The 11998-nt window shown below is 44.7% G+C and overlaps 1 protein-coding gene across 1 annotated transcript; it reads right to left on the minus strand.

Annotated features, from left to right (window-relative positions):
• Positions 1-7730: 7730 nt before the first annotated feature.
• On the minus strand, positions 7731-11195 carry LOC4334935 (putative disease resistance RPP13-like protein 1). The gene has a single exon (XM_015781294.3). The coding sequence runs from the start codon at positions 11092-11094 to the stop codon at positions 7795-7797; it is 3300 nt and encodes a 1099-aa protein (XP_015636780.1). The 5' UTR covers positions 11095-11195; the 3' UTR covers positions 7731-7794.
• Positions 11196-11998: the final 803 nt, after the last annotated feature.

An 11998-nucleotide genomic window follows, 5' to 3' on the forward strand; every position in this document is an offset into this window, starting at 1 on the left:
CTCACCCCTGCACGATCCTTGGCCCTCTGTGAGAGAACCGGATGATACCAATTCGCCCAAGTCGGCCTCTTTGACAAGTGATTTGCCAAGGAAGCACGACCATCCTTCGCTAAGGCTTCCAGGATCTTCGCCAGTTGACCCGGCCTTGGTAGGCTTGCGGGGAGCCATTAGGCTCGTGGCACAGAAAAGAGAGGCAAAAAGCCGAAAGGCTAGGAGCACGACTATGGCGAAAAAGCTAAAGAAACAGAAGAGCGAAAAGAGCACGGAGCGTGTCAAGCGGTAAAAAAGGGGAGAGCACGGGGAGAGTGAAAAATGGCAGGCCGGTTTGGGGGTATATATAACCCCGTAGCGAGACCGTTTGCCTGCCAACCAATCGAGCTCTGACACGTGTCAAAGGGCAGACGAAACGGTAAATTCCTATCGGGACGATACCGAACAGTAAAAAGCCCGAATACGGAAAAGGAAAAGCCCACAGGGCCCATTACTATTCATAGTAATAAAAGAGACTAAATAACCCTCCCTTCGACGCTTTGCAACGAATGCGAAGAGGAGTTTTTTTTTCTCAAAGAAATTTTCTCTAAGCGTAGAAACAAACAAGCTTTACTTGCAGGAACAATGTAGGTTTCGGCAGGAGCACCAGTCGAAAGGGGGCGCCACATACCATATCACATGGTTTCCACTGTCTCGGCCGAAGCTCCTATCTCACCCTTGCCCGTGAGGGGCTTGTTGGCGATATGGCATGAGGCCCTTCGACCAAACCTGCCGAAAGCATGCGACCGATGAGGATTCAAGCCCGAGACGTCAGGGTTATGTGGACCCCCGTTTTTATAATAGGAATCAATCGTGTAAACAGTACCATTTCCCTGGATCAAGTAGTCTGGTACACACGAGTTCATAGCTGAAATATCAAATGCACATACACGAAAGTCTAGTGCGAATTATTACATCAAAAGCCCACAGGCGTAGTCTTAGATCATCGGACCGAGCGGTCCGGAATACATTCCAAAAACAGAAGTAGGTAAGGCAGCGGAGTTAAGGCAGCGGCACGCCATTGCCACAGGCAACGACCGTAACTAAGACCTACTGAGCACCATCGTCTTCATCACCCTCCTGGTAGTAAGCGTAGGGATCCTCCGAAGCTTCATCTCCGACCTCTGATTAAGTTTGTATATTACAAGGGTGAGTACCAACCGTACTCAGCAAGCCACCACAGCAACAATGCACATGACAGGGGTATTCAAAGGATGGCTATGGTTCTTTTGCGCAAGGCCAGTTCTGTAATTCTTTTCACAAGCCTAAGACCTAGCACAGACTGATCAAATTTTAGTACCAGTGTTCATATTAAACAATGACGGTTCTGTCCACCATCCATTGTGATCCCAAGGATAGCTTTCCGCCATTGAGTCATCATGGTTTTCTGAGGACGTCCACCTTCCCGCCTCTCAGGAAGTGGCTCCAACAGCATAAAAATCATCATGCAATATCCTATCCCACACAAGTTAAGATTTTAGAGTCTAGCCAAGTGTAATACACGTCCCGGTGCTCAATAACCGCGAGCACGGCTATTCGAATAGATTTGGTTTACTCACACTGCAGTGGATGTATACTTTACCTGCACTCCGCGACTGCCCAACACATGAGCCTCGTCCCAACACATGAGATGCGTCACGGCAAAACTTTTCGATAAGCTCGCATTGGCAGTACCCGCTCCATGAACTTTACATCCTCATGCACTCTAGGCGTACACGGTTTCTAGCAGTGAGAGGAGTTCTGGCGCACCCGGGAAGGGAAGACTCACACATGCATTAAGTTATAATTACGTTTAGATTCTCACATGGCAGTCCTACCAATGGCGACACCACTGTAGACACCTGCCTCGCGGTCCTACCAATGGCTGCCCCACCGTAGAGCCCCTGCCTCACACATCAAGAAACCACTATGCATGGATACTGCCTCCGCTCAGCTATCTACTCCGCTAGGTCTATACCCATACGAGAAGTGTGGTTGTACGGGGGTCGTTTAATGCTTAACTTCATGGCTCGGTCCTTAATTGACCGGGAATGGCACTAGCCTTTTCCGGATACCACCCAAATCCTCCGTCCGCCCTAGTCGAAAACAGTTGGTTAATTTTATTTCTCCTTTCACAATTCATGTCATTAACATCATGGCAATGTGGCGCTCATGTCTCCACATGCCGCATCTCAATTACCTTCCCAAAGGTAATTGCCCAAACATATAGCATTTGATAAATATGAATATGCATGATTCTAGAATAGCATTTCTAAGCAATTGTCATAATTGACTAGGGACTCATACGTAAACATGGTTACGAAGGCAAAAGGGGTAAACAAGAATCAAGGCATGGCATAATCACAAGTAGGATGTTCATCATTGCATGCAATTTATTTGTAAACAAAATAATTTCGCAATTGGGATCAACATGTTCAAAGAATAGTGATGACTTGCCTTGCTCGTAGTCCTGCGGGTCTTGATCCTTGCTCGGATCCGCAACTCCCTCGGGCTCTAAAGTTACGTGCGAAGGAATGATTTGAATTCAATTAGAATTCAAGTAAAATCCGAATAAACTCAAATAGAAGTCGAACGCGAATCGAAGTTTCTACGTTGACCACAAAGTTTAAGAAACTACGCTATTCCAATTTTAGGGTCATTCAACCTAAATCACTTTGTGATTTATAAGTACATTCCTAAGTATTCAACATAATTATTTATTTCTTAAATAAATCTAAATTCCTACCGTGAATCAATCACTTACAGAGATTATCGAAAATAATCTATAATTATATTAATATTTTACAATTCTAGACTATAATTAATCTCTAATTAATTTCTAATTATTTTAGAATTTCCAAACTTCTTAATCTCCCTCAACTTCCTATTTATTCTCCTTTTCTTTTTCTCTCCTTTACTCTCCCTTTCTTTTTCTTTTTTTTTCTTTCTTTTTCTTTTTTTTTCTTTCTCTCTTTCTTTTCTTTCTTTTCTCTCCCTCCTGGCTTCTTTCTTCCTCTCTCTCTCGGCTGCGCTCCCCGGCAGCAATGGCGGCGAAACGAGAAGGGGAGGGGGCGGCGGCCTACAGACAGCGGCGGCGGCGGCGGCGACGACGGCGACCGACGCAGGCGACGCGGCACCCAGCGCGGTGCGGCGTCACCGAGGGCGGCGGCGCGGCAGCACAAAAGCGGCGCTGCGGCGGCACGAAGGCGGCGGCGTGGTGGAGAGGGTAGAGGGGAGGAGGAGGGGATGGAGTGAGGAGAGGGGAGAACGGTGGAGCTTTTATAGGGGAGAGGGGGGAGTAAGGGGAGAGGGAAGAGAGAGGGGGCGGGTGACGCGACGGCAGCGCGGCGGCGCGGGGTGCGAGGCGGCGATGGGACGCGCGCGCGGCGACGGGACGTCGACGGCGACGGCGACAGCGGCAGGCGGCAGCGGCGCGGCGCGAGGCACAAGACGCGACGGGCGAGCAGCGCGGCGGGGCGCGGGGCGCGAGGCGGTGAGGGGACGGGCGAGCGGCGCGCGGGCGGCGGCGAGACGCGTCGGCGAGGAGACGGCGCGCGGCGCGGGACGGGCGACGCGACGGTGACGGGACAGCGGCGCGGCGACGCGCGACAGGGCACGGGGCGCTAGGCGACGGCGACGCGGGGCGCAGGTGCGAGGCAGAGGAGGGGGCTAGGCTAGGGGACCACGTCGAGCACCTAGAGTGCAATGAACAGTGTATTTTCCTATTTTTCCCATTTAAGTCCATTTCTTATATAAATTTGATTCCACAATTCCTAATTTTTGCATATATGAATTTTACTCAATATTTGTGTTATCTCAACTAATGGATTCACCCTAGATTAATATTACTCATATTTTATTTATATAATTTATTTGAATTTTTAATTAGGGTTAATTCTTATTCTATCACATTTAAATTTAATTGATACAAATATGGTCGCGATAATATTTTATTTATTTCTATCCACACCTAATCTTTATTTTAAATTATATTTATTTTACCAATTTATTTTTAGGGTTTATTCCTAATTAACTATTCTTTACTCACGATTAATGAACTTCGAAATCAAATCCAAATAAAATAGGCGAATAAGATCGGCATGATGTAATTAATTTAAAAGTTTTCGAAGGTCCATATTTTTAGAGTTTTGTTTTTATTGGTCAAATTTTCAGGGTGTTACAGGTTAGTCAAGGCGAACCCTCCCCATGTCGAAGACTATGGAGCAAGGACGGCGAGAGGCAGGGAATCGCAGCCAAGCTAGAGGCCTCCTGGGCGAAGGGCGCAAGGCGAAGAGCATGTGTCGAAGGGGGACGACTTCGCCGTAGCAGGTTCGGCCCCGGGAGGGCCGAAGAAGCTATCCTGGCCCATCAAGCCCAGGGGTTAATTGGGTCGACAATAACCTGTTGGCCCGCTGAGGGCCCATGGACCGCAATTACGCTATGTATCCATGTAAATGTCCCTTTCATAAGGGCAGCCATATAAATTCCCCTGCATAACCAAAGCCCTAGTAGTAAGACCTGTAATGGGGGCTATAAATAGCCCCATAGGGCCATGTAATAGGGGGATCCCAAGTAAAAAATTCTCAAATTAATACACTTTACTTCTTTTCCAACCACTGTTGAGTAACCACGTCTTTCGACGTATGCGGTTGTCGTTTCGACAATACTATTATAAACTAAAAGTTCAGTACATTTCCTAAAAAACACTCGTACACCATCACATGATACCTTCTAAAATCAGAGAAATCCTCGAAATTCTAAAAAAAAAATCTGACCATCAACTATCATTTAAACCGACCGGTCCACCGTCGTAGGCTATTAGATTTCCACGCAATCGCGTCCGGTGCTGCCCACCTAAATTCCAAAGGCATGTACATGCGTACCTTTTGACACCGTATCGATGCCCTTTATCTCCTACTTAGAGCAAGTATAATAGTGAGCTATAAGCCTATTATAACCTTAGGTGGCGGAGAGATGTAGTGAAAAATTAAGGATGTTGGCTCTCAGCTAGCTTATCACAAGCTCTAAGACAAATGCATTAAATGTATAACTGAGAGATAGAGAGATGAGAAGAAAATTGTAGCCAATCTTATAGCTAATCTATTATATATGTTGGCTTTAAAATGAGCTAATAGTAGGAAGTGGGCTCTATTATTATCCTTGCTCTTAGAGGATGTTATTTTCTAATAAAAATAAAGATGAAGTTAAGGCACCAAAAACAAGAAAGGACAAGAATATAATTTTGAAACGGACAGAGTATTTGGAATCAAGCACAAGCATAATAATTTGCCTATATCTGAACTAACGGCCCTTTCCTTTGCATCATTTTCTTGAACACGTAGGTGATCTACACATATTTCATTAAGCAAGAGAGAGATACAAATGGATGGGGAATTAGAAAATCCCCCATCCTATGGAAGGTTAAATAGCTGTCGAATGATTTGAATGATTTTTGATAGCTAAATCATTCATGTTTTAGTATATTGAGAACCGTTGTTACATATGTTATAGCAAAATGTTTCATAAGATGATTTGATTGTGTTTCAGTTTTTTAAAAGATTAAAACATTTTCGATCTACTTGGTGAAACATTTTCGATCTACTTGGTGAAAGAGCATCCAATTGGATTTAAAATCTGCATGATTGAAGCCTAAAATATCATCCAAATCCCATATAGACTTCCCTTTAAAAAAAATTCAAAAATAAACTACCCCTTAAACCATACGGGCTAACGACCTATCGAGATTCGAGCACCCCCACGGAGCTCAGAAGCACCAGCCAAGCACCATAAGGCGCCTTGAATTACAGCCAGCACACTAGGATTTGCACCATTAAACATGCAATCGCTCCCATTGCTTCTAGATTTCCAAAACAAATTAAGCGAGTTAAATCCTTTCTTATCCTACTTTCTTGTGCCCTTCAAAGCCCTAGACCAGCAACTGGAGAAGTTGTTTGTGTCAAGAGTTGGGGAGATGGAAGAGAAGCCTAACCTCTATAGGATCAACTTTCAATTCTGAAGGCTAAAAACAGAGACTAGGATGTGTTCCATTGTTTCTTCAGCCTAGCAAGGAGATGGCCGTCCAACCCTGGCTTAACAAAGAAATATAAAGAGACGAGGTGATGAAGAGATCCTAAACAGATCAGAATACATTGGCCTTGTATTGTATGGTCGCTCATCTCTCATGTCTCCAAGGGATGAGCCTGAAGTTACTTGGCAAGGTCGACGTCATATGCACTACCGCTCGTCCTCTCCTACTACTTGCGAGCCGTCACTTGATTTCTCCATGCAACATTATTTGTGTAACCTGCTATCCGTTGTCAAGATTTTTTTTTGTTTATGTTCTGCAGAAATCAAACAAATACGTTAGATCAGAATTCAGAAATAGCACTTCATGAGTTCAAAGCATCACAATGCTCTCCTATAAGCCTGCAAGAGTATGACACTTAGCTGCACCTAAACAAAATATATGGCTAGCAATGAGATCTCTGCGGCACAAAACAGCATCAAGACAAATGCAAGGGAGTTGCAGGGCAATACTTTGTTCCAGGTCTCTGACTGTTTGTTTTAGACACGTTTTATATTCTGCTTCAAACCTAAGGTGGTGACTGATGTTTGCAGAAATGCAGTTCATGTTTGGGATTTTATCTTGTATCCACATGATTTCCTTTTTGTTGTTACCCTCTCCCAATCTGTACCATATGTTTGTTGCGATGGACGCAGGGGGTGTTTCCTCATTTGTAATAAGTATGCAGATTACCATGTCACTTTACTGGTTAAGCAACTATTGTGTATTTATCAAAACTCTGAGCAGTTTTTTATACATCCAACGCTAAAGAACAAAACAAATAGCTAATAATCTGTTGATCCTAATTATTCAAATGCTAGATCACAATCTGAAGCAAAGAGAATTTCAAGGGAGCACCTGGTTAAGGTGCAAACCGATGTGCGATACAAAATGCTGCATACGAAATTATGAATGCATTTTAAGTGCCCATCGACCTATATGCATGCTATTTGGTACTCATGAAATTTATCGTAAATTTTGTTTTGGTACATGCATTCTAATGCTATTATGGTGCATACTCTATATTTAGTAGTTTAGAAGTGTATATCACATAAACTTCACAAATGTGGCTGTGGCCACCAACAAATTTTCCAATCACATATTTGGATATAGCAGTATCAAGGATAAAGAAACTGGTTAGCTCATGGCTATATAGCCATTGAGCAATTTTTTTCCCGGAACTAGAGAGCTGCGAACAATCTTAGCAACCACTAAAAGAACTTAATGTACAGTTCAAACTTGTGTATAACCCTTTATAGGGGTTGAGAGTTTTTCATCAAATTTGTAGAAGGTACACCTCTATGACTAGTATACACATATCTGATTCCTAATCCATAAACAACGAATATGCGGCCATATCTAATGAAAGCCATGGATTTGAGTAAAATTTATCAACTAGTGAAACCATTTTATAGAGCCTATGTTACAAGTCCATCAAGCTAGTGGTTGGCTTGATTATCATCTATTAGGCAGATACAACTTGGGAAACATTTCATATCATCACTAGTGAAAATGCATATTTCTGTGTTCGAAGAGTCGAGGAACATTTCCTGATTCCTGAATTGTCAACGAAATAAAATGCATGATTATTTGAAGGCATACATTTCACAGCTACATAACAATTAGAGGACAAGTAAGCAATCAGCAGCAGCTTTACCTTCATGGTCCATCAGTGAGCTTTGGTGTGTTAAGGAGCATTTTTCTTGACACCACATTGTCAGTTAACTTTGGTGGCAACCAACGAGATGAAGTGCTTCCAGTGACGGTGGTACACTACCCACAGGAAAAGATTGGAAATCCTTGCAGTGTGATATGCTTAGTACCTTGAGAGATGTGAGGTTCTTAAAGTTTGCTGGGAAGGATCCTGCTGTCAGTTTGGGGCATCTCTCGATCACCAATCGCTTTAGGGAAATGAAAATGTGCAAGGAATCAAGGGAAGCAAACAACAGACAGTTGCATATGTACAATTCAGCAAGTTTCGGGAAGAAATCAATGTCTGATGGAACTGAAAGGGATGTTATATTGGGCAGATCGATCATCTCCAAGGAGCATAGCGAAGGAAGCGCGTAGAGAGTTCCACTTAACGTATTGTCTGTTAAGTCAAATTGACATAACTGAAGCCTTTGAAGAGAAGTAAACGAACACAATCCTTTGGTGGCAAAAGGTGTCTCACGACCTTCTATTTTTAAAGATATGACAGATTCCAAATGTAACTGATGGAACAGTCCCCAGCAAAGTATACTAATATTACGAACATCAAGCGTGAGCATATCTGACCTTGGCGAAGACAATCTGGCAAGCCTCAAATAGGATATCAATGCTGTACGCTCCATTGTAACATCACTGACAGAAGGGGGCAATGGAGGAACCTGAACCAAATTTGGACAGTCTATAAGTGTTAGCTTTTGGAGATGGGGAAACGGATTGCCTTTCACTTCACCAGACCAATCAAATAAACTTGGAAAATCATCGAAAACAAGCATTATCAGGGATGGAAATGGTACATCATCATCGCCGTAGAACTCATGTCCAATTTGATTAACAGTGCACAGTTCCTTCATACATAGATATTTGAGTGACGGTAATAGTCCCAATGGAGGTAGGATCTCCAAATTCCTGCAGTTAATAAGGTCCAAGGATTGAAGCTGCTTAAGTGATGATAACTGCAGCCAACTAGGGCATATGGCACCTTGGTACCTATTGATATTGAGTACTTCTAAGCTAGAGGGTGGCTGTAGGTTTTCTAATATTATAGCATCTGCATCAAGGACTAGATTTCTACTTGCAGAGTTCCATTCCAGACTGAGCTCCCTAAGATGTCGTTTCTTGTACAACTCGGCTTTGCTGGCTGCTTCTTTGCTTAAAACATTATCAAGGCCCTTTATTTTTAGTTTCCCACGGAGATCTTTTAAGCCCTTCAGCTCTTCCAAGGTACATCCTACCCCCTTTTTAACATGGAATTCAACTGATCCCTGAAGGTTTACAAGCCGCCCAATGCCGGACACCTGTGCAATGAACCTTGTGGCAATGTTAAGGTGCCGCAAGTTGACCAGCATAGTTATGCCTGCGGGAAGCTTTTCAAGGGAACACTTGTGAAAGCACAATGATTCGAGGTGCAGTAGCTTGCTGACTGACTCAGGAAGCATATTGAGGGTGCGAGGGAGAGATAGGTAACGCAGGTGCACTAGTTCACCAATCGAGTTAGGCAACTGTACAAAGTTAGAGCAACTAAGGTCTAAGACACGCAAGTTCCTTATCTTCCTGAAGAATTCATCTTGGAAGCAACTTGAGGAGAATATAAATGATCTTAGAACTATCAAGGTACGCAAATTTTCAGGTTTGCAGAAGCTCCCAAGGCCTTGTAGTCCATCTTGGGTGACAGATACATAGCGAGCAGTTGATGGCTTCTCAGAAATCATGCCATGCTCAACACGAAGGCATTGATCTGCCGAAACAGACTGCGCGAGGTCATGGACAAGGTCATGCATCACGTAGTGTGTTTCACACGCTTCCCTGCGTACATCAAAGAAGGATCGCGAAAGAAGTTCCTCAAAATAATCTTCTGCCAGGTCCTCCATATTTTTGTCAGCACTGTTCTGTGACTGAACAAAACCTTGGGCCATCCAAAGTTGGATCAACACTCTTTTGTTAAATTTATAGTTCCTCGGAAACAAACTGCAGAACGAAAAGCACTGCTTGAGTCGTCGAGGCAGGTAACTGTAACTCAATTCTAGTACGGGAAGAATACTATCGCCATAAAGTTCTTTGTCCAAGACATTCATCCAGGTCTTTGTGCTCTTTGTAGCTCCAAGCAGCCCCCCAAGCATCTTGGCAGCCAATGGCAATCCTTTGAGCTTGGATGCGATGTTCCTCCCAATTTCTTCAAGCTCCTGGGTGGAATCATGAGTTGGGCCTCCATGGAAAGCATATTTCTTGAGCAAGGACCACAAATCCTCGATGTCCAATACATTCAGGTGGTATGTACAAGATGCCCCCAGCATGGCAGGCACTGAGGCTGTTGTAGTAGTCACCAGAATTCTGCTCCCCTTTTCTGCCGATGATAGAGGACTGAGGATCTCTTGGCAGGCCATGCTGGTGAAGGACTCCTCCCTGATGTCATCGAGAACAAGCAAGAATCTCTTGGACGCTACCAGTTGGCTGAGATGGAACTGAAGCATGTCAAGCGTAGGTTCACTGTGAATAGAAGCAGGGTATGTTGGGTTGGCTGAACGCAAGATTTGTTCGGTGATGTCAATTTTGTGAAACCCTCCACTAGTAGAGACACTCGCCCAGAGCCTGAGCTCGAAATGCTGCTTAACCTTGGCATCATCATAGACTAACTTGGCGAGTGTGGTCTTCCCCACGCCCCCCATGCCAACGATTGGGAGGATGTCGTAAGTAGGGTGGTGGTGGTGGCTTGCCGGCGGATCAATGAGTATTCGAACAATGTCAGTGACCTCCTTGTGGCGCCCAAACACAACCTGATGATCGTCGTCAGCAAGCAGCAGGGCAGGGAGCGACGGAGCGGTGGGCTCGAGCTTATGCATCGCGGAGAGGAGGCTGCCTGCCTCGCTCGCAACGAAATCCAAATCCTTGAGGAAGCGGGAGCGAGACGCGTGGCTGATGATGAGCCGGTAGCGGAGATTGACAAGAGAGATGAGCAGATTGCATCTGACCTCTTGTTGATGAGGCTGGAACTTGAGCATGTGGTACTCCAAATCGTCGACCATGTCTTCCATGCCGTACAGGGCATCCCGCACGCAGGCCGGGAGCGCCGCGCGCTGCCCCTCGTCCCAGAAGAGGGCGAGGATCTGAGCCAGGCGGCTAGCCAGCAGCTGCGCCTTGGCTCGGACACCGGCGGCCAGCGCCCACCTCATCTGGGCATCGTCGAACGACTCCATCTGCACCCTCAGCCGCGCCATGGCCTGGGAAAGCGACCGCAGCAGCTTCGCCCAAGCCTCCGCCACCGGATCCACGCCGGATTCCACCGCCCCTGCCCACCGACGCGAGGGGAGAGCCATCGCCGGACGCCGGACTACGAGCGAGGGGGGCCAATTTTTGGGGGATTTCGAGCGTTTCAGAAAGAGAATGTGTGCTGTGCGCAACAACTTTCCCCAAATCTGCTGCTGATCCTTCCTATCTACGAGTATAAACTCATGATCATCCGATCAAGTCAAAGTTAGTCAGTCAGTCAATATGCGGACCAACCGGCTTTCTCCTCGATATTTTACTTTCTTTGCCCTTATAAACACTTATTTTACGAATAGACCCTTAAAACCTTACTATTATTAAGCATTTCTAGAGTTGGACGGATTGGGATTCGGTGACATTTCCCCGTGACATTCTCGGTGACATTGAGTCACTGACATGTGGGTCCAGGCACATGTGGGTCCCACATGTCAATGACTGAATGTCACCGAGAATGTCACGGGGGAATGTCACTGAATCTGCGTCCGAGTTGGACACGGTTATTATTAAGAAAGTTGGTATGATTAAATAGTGGAGTGTTGTGATTGGAGGATAATTAGAGGTAGGTGGAAAAATTGAATGGTAGAGGGTTATAATTGGTTGAGAAGATAATATTGCTGAAAAAATTATTATACTTTAGGACAAATTCTATAAGCTAGAAGTTGTTATATTCTAAGACAGGGGAGAATTTCGTTGTGATCCAACATGACGGCGTTGGTGTTAATGACAACAACGTCCGTCCCCCAAACGTCCATGTGGAAACTAAATCACTTATGTGAAAGGATCCTATAATTAAAAAAGATATTTACAAATAGATCCTCAATGCAATTAACATTTGGTGTTGAGGGCCTATTTGTAAATATTTTTAACTGCAAATATTTTTTTAATTTTTTTTTTTTATAAATAGATGCTATATGCCAATGACTTTGGTATCGACCCCCTCACATAAGTAACTTA

The sequence above is a fragment of the Oryza sativa genome, chromosome 4, assembly GCF_034140825.1.
Source record: "Oryza sativa Japonica Group chromosome 4, ASM3414082v1".
Lineage (NCBI taxonomy): Eukaryota > Viridiplantae > Streptophyta > Magnoliopsida > Poales > Poaceae > Oryza > Oryza sativa.

Bases quoted from the DNA above. Each gene is read 5' to 3' on its own strand.
- LOC4334935 (XM_015781294.3), bottom strand. From the start codon at position 11,094: ATGGCTCTCCCCTCGCGTCGGTGGGCAGGGGCGGTGGAATCCGGCGTG.